At 34.0% G+C, this 21,154-nt stretch overlaps 1 protein-coding gene across 6 annotated transcripts in view; it reads right to left on the reverse strand.

The window, feature by feature from the left end:
- LRP1B (LDL receptor related protein 1B) overlaps nt 1-21,154 on the reverse strand; it is a 1,876,014-nt gene that overhangs the window by 820,116 nt on the left and 1,034,744 nt on the right. For all 6 annotated transcript variants that reach the window (XM_073241389.1, XM_073241391.1, XM_073241392.1 and 3 more), the window contains exons 8-11: nt 19,081-19,303; nt 15,762-15,933; nt 12,437-12,580; nt 8,404-8,640 (exon numbers count right to left, since the gene is read on the reverse strand). In XM_073241389.1, coding sequence (XP_073097490.1) covers nt 8,404-8,640; nt 12,437-12,580; nt 15,762-15,933; nt 19,081-19,303 — 776 coding nt within the window. The remainder of the gene's footprint in view (nt 1-8,403; nt 8,641-12,436; nt 12,581-15,761; nt 15,934-19,080; nt 19,304-21,154) is intronic.

A 21,154-nucleotide genomic window follows, 5' to 3' on the forward strand; every position in this document is an offset into this window, starting at 1 on the left:
ATGAATCAGATGAGAACAGAAGTTAGATCAGTTAGGGAAATGAAGGAACTTTGCTGGGTGATGGAAATACTCTAATTTGATTGTGGTGGTAGTTACACAACCAGATACACTACACTGTTTCCTTAGAGAAAGGGCAAATGTTACTGTACATAAATTTTGAACCTGATTTTTAAAAATACAATTAAAGAAGTAGAGTTTATCAGAAGAAAAACATAGGTATTCAGAGTAAAATTTGCAACCATTTTTGGATAGAACAAAGACTACCAGTTAAGTCAGCGATTTTGGTTATAATAAAAAAGAAATGAAAAGATCGATTACTTAAGGATTGTTATCAATATAATAACAACTAACCAACCTGTTAGCAGTTAGTCTGTGACTAATGTCTAATCTAATGTTAGTCTGAGTTAAATGTATCTGGTAGTTTGTCCTCAAAATCTATCTGTGGTGGAGTGGGTAAGGAAGGTATATACTCCTCACTAGGTACTTTAGGTGTCTTCTGCTAGAATACACTCCCCATAACTCAACCTGTTCAATTTACAGATCAGACTATGACACCAAAAATAACATGACTTTCCCTGGGCATAAGATAAAATAATACAAACAATGGGAATTAATTAAAGAACACTTCTACGATTTGTGATGCACAGCACATAAGCAATATTTTCATCCATCTTGAGAGGTAATGCCAGTCTGAGAAAAAGTAATTTTAATTTTCACATACAGCTTTTATGTATTCTGTGACTCTGAAGAATTTGGACAGAAAATTAACTCACATAATATTGTTTACTGACCAGAGATACGGCATTTTAAAAAATATGCCACATCTGGTTTTCCTTAAATGTAACACATACAAATGATAGAAGAGGGTAACCTTGAGTTACAATTGGAGGAAAGAATGAGAGAGCTTAAAGATGTCCTTTTTTATCACAAGCTTCGTGATGTGTTGTCATGCATCCTCTTGAGAACTTTGGTATGTGAACTGGTTTGTTCATTTTTTAACACTTTCTTGATTTGAAAAGACTCATTTCTAAGCCCTGCACAATCTTTCAAGTATTTGAAATAAAAACTAAGAATCTAGGCAATATTAAAATCAGTTAATAATTTAAAAACATAGAAGCAGAAAGGTAAGTGAAAATACTATTTGTTGCCACCTGTATGTTTAAATGAATTTTCAAAATGGTCTCACTGTTGTTTTTCTTATGTCTCCTTTGTAAGGTATCATTTGGACAACTGCTTAATGACTATTAGGACATCCTGCAATTTGGTTGATCATTCTTACAGAAACAGGAGCAATAGTAACTCACTGTGACATCTGTAATGGGATGTTAAAACTAAAGTTTTGATTAGAAACCAGAATTATGAAAAAAAAAGATTTCAAATGGAAGGTGAGAAAAAATGTCTTCATATTTTACAAACAACTATATCAGAATTGTTTTCACAACTCCTGGACACCTCAACCAGACCAATGGTGTAAAGGGAAGAGGATGTAAAGAGTGGAGGATTTGAGAAGATTACTTTGGAGACAGATGTTGCTTGTGGAAGTCTCAGTCCCTACCCTTCAGTCTCCCAAGGTGGCAGGAAAGAGACATTGGAGAGATATTTTCCACCTCAACTCCAGTGATGGGGCTTCTGTGGAACCTTTAAGGGATCTTTGAATTGAATAAAATTGAACTGAATGCAAGAAACTCATGCTGCAGAAAACTCCACAACTGAAGCAGTTAAAGTGGAGTCTTCTGGAAGAATAGTGATGGTTGATAAGCTCTATATCTGCATTTCCCAGAGTTTATGTAGCAGAAGGTTTGCAAATAATTTTGTGGACTAAATATGGACCACAAAGGAGAAAATCTGGCATAGGATGTCTTTTGGTTCAGTATTAGGTTGTCCAGCAGGTGCAGGGACTCAAACAGGAACAGGATGGACAAGAACTGGTTAGTCAGGGATGAAAAGTCACAAGCACCAAGTTTCATGCATCTTGACTAAGGGAACTGAAACTAGAGAGATCCAGCAGAACACCTCCAAAAAGCTTGCACGTGCAGGCATGTGCAGGCACACGTTCACCCCCCTCACACACACATATCCATACCCCTCAAAAGAGTAAATTTTAAATATCTGTCAGACTACAATGCAACTGATTCAAATATGACCCTTACTATCTCCTTATCATTACTTACCACTCTTACACTTACTTCTAATATAGAGAAGTGAGTGGGCATCAGAAACTGACTAGAAAGCTGGGACACGTGACATAGAAAATAAATGCAGGGCAGAGAAAGAGAATGGACCAAATATGCCCTCCTTTCCTTTTCCAAGCTTCTAGCCAGAAGACAACACAAGTGGGAAGAGGGAAGGAATTGATGATACATTGAATTTAGAATTGTGATATATATGTATATAGGTGTATATATAGTTGATTTGGCAGTCCAATTACCAAATAAGGCCGAGTTTCTGACTTAAATGACTAGGAGATCTGTCTGTTGCCTAGTTGTGAGCAGAAAGGATTTGGATTTGACCAAGTTTTGCTGTAGGGTAGGAAAGTTTACTGAATAAATTTTAAAAATCGATGGGAGCCAAAAACAAATGTATGTTCTGGAGAGGTCAGTCACATTTTTCAACATATGTTTTACATCGATGATGACAATCACCAGTCTCCTAAAATCCTCTCACAATGTCTAGTTTCATGGGAGCTTCCTCATCTTCCATTGTGGATATTATCTGGTGTCACAATTTAAGCTGGTATTTCCTGCTTTAGAACCTCCGCAATAATGTCAGCTAAGACTCATTTATCAAACGTTTGTTTTTAATGAGAAATTCGCATGAACCTAAGCAGCAGTACAATTACAGTCAAGGTTCATAATCTTGGGCCTAGGTTAATAGAGGATTCCCCAGTGACTTCTGAAATGACAAATAAAAATTACATAAAGGTAAGAATAATTAAGCAACTGGGTTGAATGCATTAATTTTATTTTAATTCATGTTGAAACTGGTAAAGTATGCAAAAAAAATTCTACTGATCAGAATATTTATTAATATAACAATTACATTTGTAATAACACTTGAATGGTACTTTGGAGATTACCAAGTATTTTCACATTCTCTCTTCTGACCTTACCAGCAATTTACAATTTACAAGATAATAAACTTCTTTATAGAAGCTTGTAGAGCTACTCTGAGTTCATGTGTATAGTGTGTGTGTTTGTGCAGCATTCTGTGTTTTTCCCTGATTGTACATGTGCATACATGCCTATTTTGGGCAGAAAGAAATAAGGGAAAAGATGTCTTCTTCTCCATGTTTACTAAAATCAACTAGCCACATGAACAATTCAATTTTTTTTATGACAATACATTTTAAACCTAGGTTTCAATCTTCTCATATGCATGTCAACTTTTCAAGCAAAGAAGACACACATTTTCTTAAAGTTTATTTTTTCCCAAATATTTCATTTACTTTATAAGAAATGAATAGTTATGAGAAATATCTATTTAAAACTATATATGAAATTGTACCCATGTTTTCAGGACTCAAATATCCAGCAAATTCTGGGAGAACACCTTATTAATAGTCAACAATAGTCATCTTGTACAAACTCAGAGGAACAACAATGTCGATGAGATTCTCAAAAGTTGCAAACACTTCCAAGTCTCTTAACAGTTTTAATTAGGAAATGTCTAATGATGGACAAATGAATTCATTATTTCTCTTAAAGGTTAGTCAGAGTCTACATTTCCCAGGGTCTTAGAGGTTTTCTTTATGAGAATGTTCAAAATTAAAGTCAGAAAAATGAGATTGATATTCACTTGTAATCTACTAGCAAACGCTATAGGTTGATCCTAATTCCAAAAATGTTTTGCAAGCCATAATCGCTATTTAAAGCTCATGGGAACTTTCTAACATAATTCATTAGTGATGGCTTAACATGTTTGATTCATCACTGTAAAAATCAATCTTTATGAGACTCTAGAAGTTCCTAAAGAATTATACAATGGTGAAGTTCACTGAAATCCAATAACAAATGATAATCTTTAGGTGCAGAAAGGGATAATCTTACTCCAAGGTTGGTGTAATTTGGGAACAGATCACATCCTATAATCTATTGTGAGTGGCTGCCCTAGGACTGGTCAAAGTAGAGGCCTGGAAATACTTCTGGAGTTCTGAAGTGGTTCTTGGTGGTTGTGTGTGGGTGTGTGAGTGTCCTGGTGTGTGTGCATACATGTGTGTGTGTGTGTGTGTGTGTGTGTGTGTGACTATGTGGTAGTTCTGGTGGGAATGAGGGTTCTAAATATTACAATGATGAATTATTAAATAATAATACCAGGTATAATACTGTATTTCAATACAAAGTTAGAGGAACTGTTGGATTCTAAAATCCATGGAAAGAGTATAGAAATGCTGGGATGGGAGGGAGATGAAGACAGGGTTTGAGCCTTCAGCTGCCAGATAGGCCATCACATAAGTATGGCACTACCCTTTATAATATGTTCTCCTGGCTGCACCTCCATTCCTTATATAAAAAAAAAGAGAGCTTATTTTGCATCATGTCCAAATTTATTCATTGTTCTCTAACTGCACTACTCCTGCAAATGTCTTCAGTTAAAGGAAGAGTCTGAGATGTAGAAACGGGTACCTATTCCAGATGTCAATCAAGTAGAATCCACCCTAAGAAGTACATAAGGTCAGCAGAGCAAAGTGATTAAAAGCACAGGCTTTGGGCTAGTTCCTGGGGCTATTGTAACAAATTTCCACAAACTTAGTGACCTTCAGTCTCTTCTTTAATTTTGGGTGCTATTGAAATGACAGTTTTTCTGTTACAGCTGCAGGCATTAGTATCTTTCAAACTCAGGAAAAATGCTTTGAGTGTTTTTTTTTAAACACTTTAAAGGTATGAAAGATTATTTTAACATGCCTTCTGTTTAGATATATGTATCTTAGTGGAATTAATTTATATGGTTTAAAAATAAGCATTGCATTAATAGAATATATGCAATAATAAATTGAATAGTAAGTTATCATTTTCATATTTTTTCCTTTCTGCTGAAAAGCATGATTCATACTATAGTGAAAAATGAATCTTGTAGAAGATACCCAAGGATATAAAAGTGCATTCAATCTCTTAAAAAGTATCTATCTTGTTCTCTTAGAGTCTAACAATAATACCTGGCAAGGATAGCGAATGTAAAATCCCTGACCACTTAGTCTAATTTGCCTCCTTTTGGTAACTCCTTTTATTTTATACCACTGTATCCCACTTTATTTCCTTTATAGCATTTGCCATTATATTGTTCATTTATGTGTTTATTTATTATCTTCCTCCCTACTTGGAGAATATGAAACTTTGTACTGTTTGCTGTGACATTCCCATCACCTAGAACAACACCTGGTCCAGAGAAGGCATTCACTGAATATTTATTGACTGGGCAGATAAATAAAGCAGGTAAGTAATTAAAATAAATAGCACAAATTTTACAAAAATTCTGGAGTGTAAAAAAATAATTGGATTAGTAAATGTTTGCCCCTATAGAAGTGCATTATATGAAATCACTAATGTGTATTCATTTCAGATAATTTCAGCCATTACTGAGATAAATCTAAATACCTCAAACACACAATTTTTCTGTCTCATGTATTTAATTACTATTTTAGCCCACAAGATTCCACAAAGACTGTAGGATTTACTACATTAGGTTACAAAAACCTCTGAAAGAAAAAAAAAAGGAAAGAATGAATAGAGGATTTATTTTTTAATGCTGTTGGTTTGTTTTTTCCTTACAGAAAATATCTAAGCTTATACATGTCCAAGATATTTATGTTTTATTCCCAAACAGCAAAATCTTTATAGCCTTGTACTTCAAACTACAGGAATTTATCTGACTCAGAATTTTTACCAAGCTTACAAAATCATTTGTCAAACCAAACATTGCCTCTCAATCTTCAGGTTGGATGGTGGTAGCTAGATGAGTGAATGTATACTTAATTGTTCTGATTCTAAGAATCTTAAGTTGTCATTTACCAGGTTTCTGTTTTGACATGATAATCACTTATCATACCTTCTATTATTATTCCCCTTACTAGAAATAAAAAAGATTAATAAGAAGACATTAATCTGTACCTTGTATAATAATATCAAAATATTAAATATATTTCAGGTGAAAAACTGCAAAAAGTGCAGCATAGGGAATATAGTCAATAATATTGTAACAATGACAGATAACTGCATTCATCATTGTGAGCATTCCATAATGTATATGTGCTGAATCACTATGTTATATACCTGAAACTAATATTGTATAGCAACTATATATCAAATAATAATGAGTAAATTATTTAAAGTGTTCTCATAACCTTCATACTACTACAGCAACACTACAAATAGGCCTGGAAGTAAAGGAGCTACAACTCTCACTACTACTGCTGTGGCCGTGGTGGAATGCAAAGAACCACAAGTGTCCCCGTAAGATGTTGTTATTAAAGTTAGAATTATTAGCCAGAACATTCCCTTACAGCCCAGGAACTGCTACATGGTGAAAAGAAACCAAGGACTCTCTATATACATTTCAGTCCTTTTTGAAAATGTCCAGACAATCCAAAGGCATCCACTTGGAAAGTGCAAGTTCATTGTCCTTCTAAAGCTGTCAATCCCCTATCACCTGATACCACATGACAGAGAAAAGGAGGCAGGCAGCCTTTGCCACATCCATTTAAAAGTAAAAATCTTAACTCTAATTATAGACATTCCCTGGGAATGTTAAATCATAGTGGATTTACATTGCCTTAATCAGTAAACTATAAAAAAGGCAAAAATAGGGTTACTTTTTATTTTAGTACTTCATTTGTCACTTCTGGAAAGTATACATTTTATCACTAAAGGTTTGATGTAAAATGAATCCAAGTTGAATGAATAATCTTTTGTATGCTGCCCCAATTCCTTCTGAAGGACAGGAGAGACCACCATTCCTTACCACTCAAGCTGTACATAATTTTAGTCCATGTCTGCTTTTATTTCCTCCCCCTCCTCTCTGATTCATTCTGCACTCCACTACCACATTGATTCTTCTAGAATATTTTGCCATTCACATTATTCTTTGGCTCAAGAACATTTCCCGTCTCTTAAGTCTTCAGGATTTGATCCAAGCCCTTGGCTTCACACCAAAGGTGTTCCATTTCTCCACCTTTCACTCTCCACGGGTCTTCTGTCGCTATCGCCTGCAAACAAACCTCCAGTAGTCCCCACTTAATGTTCCCCTCATCCTCTTTCTGTAGCATGTGCTTTGTTGTTGTCTTTGTGTTTATTTGTTTTATGGAACCTCTGGGTACTGAAATATCTTCCTCTCCCTTTTAACATTATTCTTTTAAGATCTAATGCAATATGACTTTCTCCACAAAAGATTCTCTGAGAAAGACACCCTTTCCTTACTGCAGATTCTTAATGGGCATTCCCCATTAAACATTTCTTCATATCTGCTTTGAACTTATTAATTAAATTAAGTGGTGCAAAGTCTTTACATTTTTGTGTGCTTATATTACATCCAAACGTAGGTTGTTGACTACTTGAAAGCACTAGCCATTTCATAAATTCCTTTAATCTCTTGTGATAGCTAGCACAATGTCCTTCATATAAGCACACAAATAATGTACCCTAAATCAAGGATTTTTAAAACATTTCATAGGTAATTAGGCTGTGTATGTCAGGAAACTGATGTACAGAATCTTTAGTTAACATGCCCAGATGGTGACTAGCAGCCAAAGATTTGGTATGCTTGAATATTAAAGATCTCTTCTATTTATGGCAAAGTTATATTATTTCATTACTTCACTGATTGTTCTTAAGCCAAGCAATTTATGAAATCCACTAATTTTAATAAAGTATATGGACATACGGCTTGTATTATATAGTTGCAAATAAAAATGGGTATAAACAATTAAAATTTCTCTGGGGATTCTGATATTTCAAGGGCAACTCTAGAGAACTCAAATTTAATGACATAAAGAAGTAATATGCAATAATTACAACAATGTGGGCATTGATGTCTTTTAATGTACTTGGAGTGACATGACTGATAGTCTAGTGAGAACCAAATATTATCAAAGTCTCTAATGTCCCATTAAATCTTAAATTCTTCAATATAGCACTGTAAACATATATTTGTATCCATTTTCCAGGTGGATATATAGCTCAGTTTAATTCCTGTAATATTTCAGATGCAGCAGACAATTGCAAGTTCAATATAATATGCTGGCATGTGAAAAACATGTAGAAATAATGTAACTGTAGAAAATTAAATTAACAAATATTTAAAAAACAGTAACTTGGATTCTGGTTAATATTAGTTCAACACGCATTGGAGTTATCCTTTTAAAGTGCCTTATCTCTGAGCAGTTCGATGTTTATGTTACATATTGTGACTTACCATCTTTCAGAATGGTTTCTCGCTCTGTGCCATCTATCTTCTGCCGGCCAATTAGGAAACTGGTGGTATCAGCAAAGTAGATATAATTGGTTTCTGCATGAAAATCTAAAGCACGAGGGTTTACCAGATTTTCAATGGGGATCATGTATTCATCAGCTATCTTGGTATTCAAATCCATTCCTCTAACAATTCCTGGGCGTCCTTTCCCATAAAAGAGGAACAATTCATTCTTTGGTCCTGGAGAAGAAAGATTACAAACATAAACAACTGATGCTGCCTAATCTTCTTTACACTGCATAATGCCACGATTTAATTAACTGGCACAATTACTGTTTTTTAAATTCGATACCAAAAATTAAAGTCTAAAATATGCCAAATGTATCTTGGTGCAAGAAGGCCAGCTAATTGGATTACTTTAATTAAAACAGAAATTACTTCACTGAATGAGTTATACTTAGTTAATTATTCTTTTGTCTGTAACTATATATCAAAAACATGACAGATCACTGGATAACTTGTAAACTGTAAAATGGACATTTATTACAACTTCTGGTACATTTAACTTTACAATTCATTACAATCTATCTAACACATTCTAGAGATGCTAACTGCAGCATTCATTATGTTTGACAATGCTAAAGATTCAGAATATTTAAGGCATTACCCTGCTTTGCATCTATAGACTTTCAGAGGCAAACAAAAAAAAATCAGACAGTATCACATACTTGTGTGCTAATATATTACATTTGTCTAAATGTGCGATTTATTATTTTTTAAGAAATGAAATCCAGTGCCAGTTACAGCCTAACTTTTTTTCTGCATGTCTTAATTACAATGTTAGAAGTTGATGCCTCTGATTGTATAACACAGTGCTTATTAAAATCAAAACAAAACAAACACAGCCCCCCAGCCTCCAGTCTAAGAAAAAAGAAAAACTATCTTCTGGTTTAAAATGCCAGAATTGAAGTAGTTTTTTAGTAAATTGACACTTTCAGACTTTTATATGAAAATATATGCAAGTCTCTCCAATTGTTAAGGTATCCTACAATTAGTTTAGTCTATATAATTCAGAAATAAATTCTCTACATGAAAAAGAAAACATATTAAGCTTTATTAATAAATCTGAGTATGCAAATGACTCATTATATTTTGGACAACAATACCATAAGTGAAATGCCTAGTAGAGTTAAATTACTACATTATAGAAAATCTGAAGGGAAAAGAAAAAATAAGTAATTAGTAACAAGCTCAAAACCCTTAATATAAACTATACTATTGTATATATTTTCTTTCTACATTAGTGTTATTGAATATTAAATGCATATGAACATTTATTAAATGTGTATAAATATTTAATGAATATATATTAAGTGTATGAATATTTAATGAATATATATTTAATATATAAAGAATAAAAATAAAACAAATCCCATGTACCTAGCACAGATCTGAAGAATATTTCCAGAGCATTTGAAAGCAAGCACATGTCCCAAACCCATCCCCCTTACATCTCACTGACACCCAATATCCTGATTATTGTCCTCATCATACATTTTAAAAAAGTTTTAGCATATATATTACATGTATTTCCCAAAAGTAGATTGTTTAATTTTGCATATTTGAAGTGCTTGTGTGAACTTATGTGAGTTAATTTTGTTCTTATACCATTCTTGCTTTCCACCCATGGTTGTTGTACTCATCATTCATTCATTTTTCACTGCTGTGTTATAGTCCATTGTGTGACTATTTAAAATTTAATTTATCTAGCTATTTTCCTAATGCACAGTCATTTGTAGAAGAGGGCATTCAATTTTACATTATGCTTTAATTAAAACTTAGCATCAGAATTATTTTCTGTATTCATCCATCATTTTAACCCTTATATGCTTTCAGTATGATCAGTATGATATATAATTCACCAAACCATTAACCAGTTGGTTTTATCTTTTCATCAGAATAATAATACTGAGACAAGCATTTTTCAACTTAGCATTTTATACATTTTTTTAGATGATCTATTACACATTTCCAGAGATGGAATTAGTGGGCAAATAATATTAACATCTTCATTACCCTTACAGCTTTTTAGTGTCTACCTACTTTTAAGAGTATTTTCTTTAAAAACTGTATTTTATATTATTTAAAAGTAGTACAGATTCATTTAGAAATTAATATTCCTGAGTATTTCTTACCAACTTTACATGTATAGATACTTTTGTTTTTTAAAAAATAGGGGTCTTCTATAGAGAGGAACTATCATATAATCAGCAACTTCTCATTATTGGACATTCTAGTGTGTCTGGGTTTTATCACTGGAAATAAATACACTTACAATGAATTCTTCAGTCAAAATTGGGTAACTTCTTAAAGGATATTGTCAATTTTATTTATTTTTATATGTTTTATCAAATATCTTTCCAATAGTGATGCCAATTTCCAATTCTATTTGCATCACTTAAGAACTCTGTTTACATCACACCTATTTTTCTTAATATTTGCTCTTGCTTATGTTTTTAACTGGTGATTGTAAACCTGGTACTTCACTGATGCATGTACGTGTGTGTGTTTTAAATAAGAATGGTAACTAGTTGCTCTGTTGTTTCTTTAGTCGCTTTTTTAGTCAATATACCTCTTTTAAAGTTTCTTTCAGTGTTTTCCTGTATTACAGACAACTGAAAATGAAAACTACCTTTAAAGATACTAATATAGCCATAGTTCTGGTTTTGATTGAAGTACCTAAAATCAGATGTACTAGCTCAAGTTTGAAATATGGAAACGAGGTACCTTTCGCTTCTTCTGGTATGCATTAAATGGAAAAACTGAATTTTCCCACATCAGTCTTCTTCTTTTGTGTATATCAGCAGGCAAGGAAGAGGGTGTTACTGTGCTTTTCGTTTGTTTCCCAGTAGGGATTATCAGTTGTGACATATTACTGGAGCTGATAGTTGTACGTGTAAGTTATAGATCCTTGAACATGAGACCTGCTATCTTTATACTCACAGAATTTAATACAAAATTAGAAAAGAAAAAAAATACTAAAATGCATATATTTTATTACAATTGAGCTTCTTGCGTTCACTATTTAAAAGCATTTCTACTATTGATTCTAAACAATTGGACTTAATAATTATAACAATTAGTGGCTTCATTTCATAGTCCTCAGCAAGTACATGACAATAAGTAGAAGAGATGGCAGCACAGTGACCAGAGGAAGCACTGACAGAAATAAAAAGCCATCGCTATGACAAAACACATACTGTAAAACACAGTCATTATAACTTTAAAAATTACAGCATTTGGGGGACATTTAAAGACCAACAGTCTTAAATTGACTCTATTTCTGTAAGGACCATTCTACTGTATTTGATCATGAACACCCCAAATAAAGGCCTTAACTAATCTTTGTATAAAATTTTTTATTTAAATTTACAAAAGTCATTTATTTAAAAAAAGTTACCTTTTTTAAATAAAGAACAATGAAATTATTCTGGAATATTTCAAATATATATATATACACACATACTATAAAGTTTTCAGTAAAATTGTTATACAGATTGGTATCCAATTAGTATAGCCCTGGTTACCTATATTTATTTATTCACTCCACAATGTTGCTGGATAAGGTGAAACATTACGTGAATTTCTGTTGGACTACACAGCACACCTATTACTAGCAGTAGCATCTTGGTTCAAATAAGAGAAAATCAGATCAACCAATGATTTGTGCTCATTAGATTAAAATCATACTTTAAGGAATTAAGGAAAAGATCTTCCTAAAAATCTTCCCTAAAGGATGTTTCTGAAGATCTACAAATTTAGTGCCTTTACAGCCTGATTCAATTTCTCATTCACATTGTCTCCCTCTCTCACACACACACACTAAATACTGAGAAACATGGCTGGTATGTATTTGCAGGCAAATTTCACCTGATGAAATCTCATGTAATAACTGATGTCGACGCTGCTAAATGGTACTAAAAACCAAATTTTGAAGCTATAGCTGCTGGCAAAATGTTTTATTTTAACAACATACTTTTGCACGACTTGCCATCACTTCCCAAGTTGAAGCCAGTCCTGCAGCGACAGGTCCGTGTTTTGTAACTGCTGCAGAGCAGACATATGTGTGAACATCCCCCTGGCATTCCATATGGATCCACTTCACATGCCTGGCTTCTGACTGCAACACATAACAAACAGTGCACTTGAAATTCTCTGAAGACAAGATAATTATGTGCATCAGTATGTCAAAACTTTTCACAGTGCAAAAAGAGGGAATCCTTGTAAAAACCTACACATGAAACTGTTTAATGCCTTAATCAATTGGAAAAAAGTTCAAACCTCATAAAAGAAAAGGTAAGGATTTGCCAAAATGCTCCTCAGGCTATATTAAAAATATATATAATTAATAAATAAAATGCTTTTATGTTAATTTGTTTGCATATAAGCAAAATAAAAGTAATATGATTTTTTGGTATATACTTGTACTTTTTTAAAACATTCATTCCTTACAAATATAAAAAGGCACTGTAAAAATGTCACAGGGTAGGTGATGAGCAGAGAAAGGATTTCTTTTTAAAGAGTCCATTATATGGGTACCAACCTAGAAGAAATACGATTCAGTGGCTGTCTTTATTGAGAAACACTGAGAAAAAAATATTTTTCTCTCAATTTTGTGGCCATGACCATTTGAGAAACTTACCACAAAATGAACTGTGTGTGTGGGTGTGTGTGATATTGTAATTGTCAAAAGGGGGCAGAATTTGTGCATGGAGATTGAGGAGTAGAGAATATTTCATGAGCATAGAAGTTAGAGAAGAAAAAAATAGGAAAGTATTATATGGAGAGGATGAGAGAAGGAAAGATGGATTAAAGAGAAAAGGCTACAGTAGAAATAATGTCAGTAAGATTTTATATATTATTGTGATTATATTTCTTTTTTATCACCATTTGAAAGTATAATGAATAACTTGGCAATTTTCTTTTAATAATAAAACTGCAATGCTTTTAAAATTCATGCCACATGATTTTCATATGCCTCATTCTCTAAATGAAAAGATGAGTGAAATGTAGTCTGAACTAGTTTTTCACACAGTGTTGCTTTTATTTGCCAGTCTCACTCCATTTCTATACTAGATCAGATCTCTTCTCACATACTCAGCAACACTCCACTTTCTTTCATCATTATTTCTGCCCTTTCCATTGCATCTTAGGGGAAAAATTTATTGTCTTAACCTTAATTCCCACAGCAATCCCTCAGTTAGCTCCCCATTTCCCTGTTCAGCCTTCCCTTGCCACTTCTCGAGGTTATCGATGCCCATTTTCTACAATTCCTTTGCTACCTGTCTCTCAGACCCACTCTACCCAGACATTCACTTTACCACAAAACCGCTCTCATCAGATCCCTATAAGCTTCAGCTGCTAAATGCAATGGCCAGTAGATTTAACAAGCTTCTTCTCAGTCTCCTATCTTGGTTCCTCCCATTCCATCTGACTTCTCAGTGGAGTGTCCCAGAGTCTATTATTTGCAGTTCTTCTCTTCCCTATCTATAGTTACTTCCTTGGTGACCACGTCCATTTGTATGACTTTAAATGTCATCCATATGCCAATGACTCCCAAATTGCTATCTCTATCCTGGACTTCTCCCAGAACTCCAGACTTGTATGTTCAAATACCTCCTTGATATCTCCAACTGAATTCATAATATATATTTGAAATAAATGTGAGTTATACTTTCTTTGCCCTCAAATTTGCCCCAAACTTAGGTTCCCTAATCTCAGAATAACTCAATTATTTGAATTGCTCAGCTCAAAACATTGTCATCATTTTTTACTTCTTCTTCTTCTTCTTCTTTTTTTTTTTTACTCCCCACCTCCAATCCATCAGGAAGTCCTGTTGGCAGTACCTTTCAATATAACTTGAATATAACTACTTCTCACCACCTTCACTGCTACCATCCTAGTCCAATTCACCATCCTTTCTAACCTTCCACCCTTGTCCCCACAACCTATTGTCCACACAGTTGCCATACTGATTCCTTTACAAAGCCATTCAAATTATGAGATGACTCTTCTTCCTAAGGACTCCCAGCTCACTAAAAGTACAAACATGTTTACAATTGTCAATAGGGCCATTTGTTTGGGTCCTCTTGCAGTTCCCCAACCTCATTTCCGAGTTCTTTTGTCCTTGTATACTCTATTCTAAATACACAGGTCTTCTAGTTGTTCCTTGAACAATCTAAACACGCTCTCCCTCATTGTCTTGTGCATAGTCACCTCTCCACCTGCCATGCTTGTGTCTCTCTTCCTCAGTTACTTCAAGTCTTCATTCAATTAATCTTTTCAATGGGACTTCTCTGACCATCCAATATAAAATTGCAAACTATCCCCATCCCTAACATTCCTTATCCTCCTTATATGCTTTATATTTTTCTATAGTATTTGTTATCTTCTAATACAGTAATGATTTACTTTGCTATTTTTTAAATTATATCTTCTAACCTAGGATGTAAATCTCATAAGTTTTTATTTTGTCTATTTTAGTCACTGCTCTATGTAGAATAGTTCCTGATATATAGTAAATGGCCAGTGAATCATTAGTGAATGAATAAGTGCTGATATCAAACGCTACTGGTACCTAGAGAATTCCAAGTATGAATTTACTATAAATATATTTGTGACAACAACACATTACATCAATTGAATCTGTTAATGTTTATATAATTCTAAATTAATTTTAATTTAAAGCACAAAAAGAGGATGGATATTTTGGGTGGTGGGTTTTGTATGTCACATTTTATAAGACTGAGCCTAAACTGGATTGATGAATAAGCATCACTGACCCAAAATGGAAAATTACTAGTTCATATTTTTGAGAAATACTTAGAAACATTGCAAACTTCTCAATAAAAGTTTCAAATTAATATGTGTTAAAGAACAAATGGGATGCTACATCAAGAAACCCCAAAGAAAAAAAAAGGACAGATACTAAAAAGGAAGTCACCTGATTAAAAATTTGTCTCTCAGAATGACAGCAAAAACAAAACAAAACAAAAAAATCCTTAGCATTTTGGCATCTGAGTTTTCTGTCTATATATATCACAATTGAAAGCTCCTTCCTGAATATAAATCTAGCCATCATTTCAATTCTATGGCTGTAGAAATGAATCACTAGGAACTGAATGATTTGTCATTTAGACTTGTGGAGGGGGCTCTATTCCATTTTACTGAGCAGACATGTATACTTTGCTACCAAATACAGAATTTATGAGTCACCTCCTTCAACACCATACAAAAGCATAAGGACTACATCCCCATTCAATCCACCATTATGGAGACTCTAAAGAAGTCTTGGATCTTACCTGTTGGCTGAGCTCTTTTTTGATAGATTCGAATTCCACGAGCATCTTCCATTTTAATTAATGAATGAATTTCACTGCCATTAAATCGGTTTATCCTTATGATATTGACATTATCAGAATTGGTTGCATACAAAAAGTCTTCAAACACAGTTATACCATAAAGATGTCTGACCTATAAAGTGGGGCAAAGATAAGTATGACTTTTAATTATGCTGCTTTCAACTTGAAAGAAAAACTGGTTGCTATTTACTGCTGTGGAAAATTCCCATAGTTGGAAAGTCACAAGCATATTATCTATTTTCTCTCAAAGAATTCAACATTTCACCAATTAAAATTTTTCTCTGAGAATAAAACACGCAGTACCAGATAAAGCAGTTCCAGATGTGTGGAAGAGTTTATTCATGTTTCATTGGGAAAACATGCTCAGTAGCTACTTTCCAAAATCTAGTAAGAACCAAACTTTCAAGCATATATTCAATAATATGCTTATAGCACTGTTATATAAAATTTGAGGTATTTGTATGGGCTGCTTGTTATATAGTTAAGGATATATAAAATCTGTGACAGCAAAGCTGGCCTATGAAAGAGCTGATGAGGAAACACCTTTGAAATTTGTTTCATTAGTTCAAAATCCCATTCTTTTTTTAATGCAGGTTACATTAGACTAATATTTGTCCCAGCAAGCAAAATAATAATGAAATCACATATTTGGAATAACTGTAAATAAAGTGTCAATATTTACTCATGCTATTTTTGGGTCATCTCATTTCTTCATGTCTAAGCTAACAGTGAAAGATAAAAATTAATGGGGAGGGTCATTTTTTTCTAAAGCCTATTCATAATGGAGACAGGGCTATTTGCTTTGAAAACAGTATTTATTCTACTCATGACACTTCAGCACTGTGACTCTCCTTGGCAGAGGTCTTAGGGATTGCAAGGAGGAACAGACATCTTGAAGTCATGGAAAGCTTCCAGAAGCAGAGGAAGAATGAGTATACTGACTTTCTCCTTCAAAGGCACATGCTAGGCACACTCCCTTTGGGTATTCCCTGCATTATACTTAATTTAAGTTATGGTCCAGGGAATGATGGAGCTGTCAATTGATATGCTGTAGAGAATCTGATGAAAAAGCTTTTGCCACTATTTTTTGGCACTATATTGCATGTCAGTGCACTTTAATATAGATACATACTTAAGAAGACTTGAGAAAGTAGGTATAATTTGACTTTAAAAATTTCTATAGAACAAAGTGGCAAAATTTTCTATTTTAATTAGGAAATCTTGTCAATTCTGAACTTTAAGCAAAAAAGCATTGGATTTGTTATTTTCTTAACATATATGATTCATCATTGCTATTTCTGGGTCTCTCATATGGGATGTGAAGTCTGGCTTTTGGATGCTATTTTTGGTCATATCTCATTTCTTCAAGTCTAAACTAAAAGTGAAAGAAAAATTAATGGGGAGGGTCATTTCATGTTAAAATCCCAAATAAAATTTTTCTATTTTATGTTGTTTCCAATATTTGTTTTCTTTTTTTGTGTGTGTATGTGTGTTTGTGTGTGTGTGTGTGTGTGTGTGTGTGTGTGTGTGTTTGTGTGTATGAGGCAGGAGAGCAGGAAGGAGGAAGGGAGAGAGGAGAGAAGGGCAGGGGAGGGGGAGAGGCCATATATGTATTTGCTAATATCATTTTCCACACAGCTGACATCACATTCACTAAGTACACCAACCATCCAATTTTGACTTAAGCAATACTTTTCTTCCTATAAAAATTACAGGCAAGTGGGACCCTTCCATTACTATTAATCTCATGCATTTTTTTGCTCAAAAGTTGGGGCCATCCTTCTGGGAGTGTGTGGTTGTAACATACCTACATTGCTCTCTGTATAACTGCTAGTCCAAGTACCAGGACAGAAATCATGGCTATGGAGAGGACGACTGGTCAGGTTAGAAGACATGGTTATACAGCAAAGATCAAATTGTACTCACTGCCTCCCTGCTTTCCCTCAGAAGAGTCTGTACTTTCCTAAAGTAAGTGTATTGTTACCTGCTGTGCTAACTACCCACAGAAGAGGTGGGAGGAGCTTGAAGTGGTGGTTGGATTATTCTGCCTACAGCCCAAATGCTTCAAAAACTGATCTATGTTGGATTACTTAGTGGCAGACAAAGCATCTGTTTAGTGAGCTAGCTAAACATAGGTAAAAGAGCTGGAAAAAAAAAGGATAATTAAAAACTTCAGACATTAAAAACTTTTTAAAGTTGTCATAAGGAAAATCATTTGAATTCCTTATACTTGTTTGGTGGACTAAAATTTTAATTGTGAATAGATACAAAGGTCCATCATAATTATTTTAGAGTCTAAGTCCTCTGAAGGTCATAAATAACGGTTTCTAAAGAAATCAAGGTTTTTGGACAACTGAAGGTGAGAGAGAAATAAATGGCTTCGCCTCTAATATTGGGCACTATTTTTAAACTACCGGAATCAGTGCACTTGTTTATCTGCAAGGACAGGGACAGAATTTCATTGTGAAAAGCTGATTAGAAAGGAAAAGTAACTTTAAAGAAAGATTACAGAATATTTTTGTCTTAAACTGCAAAAGAAGCAGAGATTCACATATTTCAGGTTCACGGAATAAGACTCTCACAAGAAATGAGGGCAATTAGTGAAGGAAAGGTGAATTTGAAACCGAGCATTAGTGAGAAAGGACTTAACTCCATTTATAGACCTCCTTTAGGTGTTTACTGTTATTTACAAAAACTTGTAATTCAGGAAAGGAAAAACTTTGACCTCAGTGACTTTCACAGAATTCTTGTTTTAGGAAGTACATTAATACAAGAGAAAGCATTATTTAATCCAACCTATTACAATAATAAAGATACCTTTGTGAACCGGCACTTGATTTTGTTAACAAAATACGTCCAATGCCACATGGGACCCATGATAGTTCAATTCACTACAAATGAATTACTTAGCGTTTAGTAAGTAGGTTATAACATCTGTCCTATTATACTATTTTCCTTTCTTACTAATATTTTTGTTTTTGCTTGTTTGTTGTTTTTTTTTTTTGTTTTATTTTCGTTGGTTTTCCATTTGGGTGCTTTGTTTTTAACAGAGGGAAGGTGGGAGTGAGAGGCATCTCCAATATTACAAAATGCACTGTGCAAAGAACATTATCCCACAAACATGCATCACAATTTTTATGACCCATTGTTGCTTGCTAAGAAATTTCCAACATTGCAATTCAAATTTTGGGTCTTCTTTCTAGTATGATACCATTTGTTTTATTACCTTAGTTGCATATTCTAACAAAATTGTACTTACTTGTCTTCCTTGAATGATAGTATGTCTGTTTTTTCCTTGATAGTCCACTACTTCCACACAGTCCAAGTAAAGATCGACCCAGTAAACCAATTTGTTGACGAGGTCTAGTGCCAGTGCGGCCGGCTGCTCTGTGTCTGAATCGATCACCCTTGTTCTGTTCATCCCATCCATGTCACATCGCTCTACTTTGGCCACATTCCCATAGTCAGTAAAGAAAAGTTTTCTGTTGAAAGAAAACTAAATGTTAAAGTGGAGGGGGGCAGGGAGCAGATTCAATAGAACCATCTGTAAAAAAACAGAACTTTTCCTTCTAATTTATGTCAGTGGTTACATCTGTTAGCATCCCATAACCATTTCCATATAATATCACTCATAAACAGAGAAATCTGCTAATGAATATTGCAGAGCATAAGGGAGCAGGTTAACCAACAACTGTAAAATTTCCCCAAATGAATGATTATGGTGGGTTTATTTTTGTATTAGAGGAAATGTTTCTTTAAGCCTCCTAGAGCCGATACACATACACCACAGGAGATGCATGCAGCCCATTCGGCATAATCCTCAGAAGTGAGCCAGGTCACCAGGCCAGGACATATGAGCTATCAGCCTTTATCTTCAACCTGCTTTTCAAATTGCCGGGTAACGTCTGTCTCCTATAAAAGCTATTATGGGGGGCGCATTGATGCTATGAGTGATAGAGAATAACAAACCTGGAATGGAATTAAGCAGATGGAAAAGCAAATGTGCTGTTTGCAGCGAAGGAAATAAAATATAAGTAATCTGTCCCCCTGCCCACCAACCAGTCCTAAATTCTCCTAAATATTCCTAAATCAAAAAATTTCATAAAGGAAATGCAGGCCATTTCTCCTCACTTTTTCTTTATATATTTTGAAGAAAAGGTTAAGGAGCAATGTGACCCTGAGACAAAAATCATTCTATGTCGCACTAAGAGTCTGTCAAAGATTTAAATACGTCCAATACTTCAATGTCTAGTATTTGATTAGCATTCACTAGGTTTGGTAAACACAAATCAATTTCAGTTAGCCTGCATTATGTTAACAAGATTACTTGCTCATGAGAATAAATTACATTTGTAAATAGAAGACCATCTTTCTTTGACTTAAATACAATCTCAAGAATAATCTGATTTACAGTGACTGAGAAAAATTAAGATTACCTAGAGAATTGAATATTTGATTTTACAAACTTGGTGAATTAGTTTTTAGCTACTTTTCTCAATATCTTTGCATTATCTAACAGTATAAGGCTTCTTTCAAGTTAAAAAGTGCTATTTAAATTTTAATTTAGGTCTTTCTATTGTAGGAGATTTTGACTAATTTTTAAACGTTAATGCATACTGTCCTGTGATGGTGTGAGCTACATTTTATTGTGAGCATATATTTCCCCAAATATTCCTGAAAGATCATTTAATCATAGTAAATTAAAATTATTTTTCAACTGGCATTCAGGTGAAGAGCTATCTACTCTAGTGAAAAATAAATAAAAGGGCATATGCTGCTATGCTTAAACGCTTAAACCTCTGCTTCTAAACTAGTTGCACACACACATTCAGGCTCTATCTCTCTCTCCCGCTGCTTCTACCTTTCATCTCCTCTTTCTTATAAATCAATTTGTTCCTAGCTATCTCAAGTTACTATAACCTATTTTCTCTCTTTCTTACTTAGAACACTTCCCATTACTCCTGTTATATGAAGCTCTCTTTCTGATCATATATCAAAATGCCTCTCCTTTTATAGCTTCCTTTTCTGACTGGTCCATTACACAGAGTGCTGAAAAGATGCTCTTGTGCAGGTAGCTTGGCTTTGAACATAAAGATCTGGAGACTCTGGCCCACTCTGTATAGTGAGTGAAGAATGTATACACCACGTATAGAGAGTGATGAAGCAGGTGATTGCAACTAGCCATATGGTTTTTGAAGAGCAAAGATGAGACTTCTCTGAAGTCATCTTGAGATTACTTAATTAGATTCAATCCCAAAAGGAAAAAAAAATGAAGAATGCCAAGAAAAGAACCTTGGAGGCATGCTTTTGGAGAAAGAAGACCAAGTGTGATC

Source organism: Manis javanica, chromosome 7 (assembly GCF_040802235.1).
Source record: "Manis javanica isolate MJ-LG chromosome 7, MJ_LKY, whole genome shotgun sequence".
NCBI lineage: Eukaryota > Metazoa > Chordata > Mammalia > Pholidota > Manidae > Manis > Manis javanica.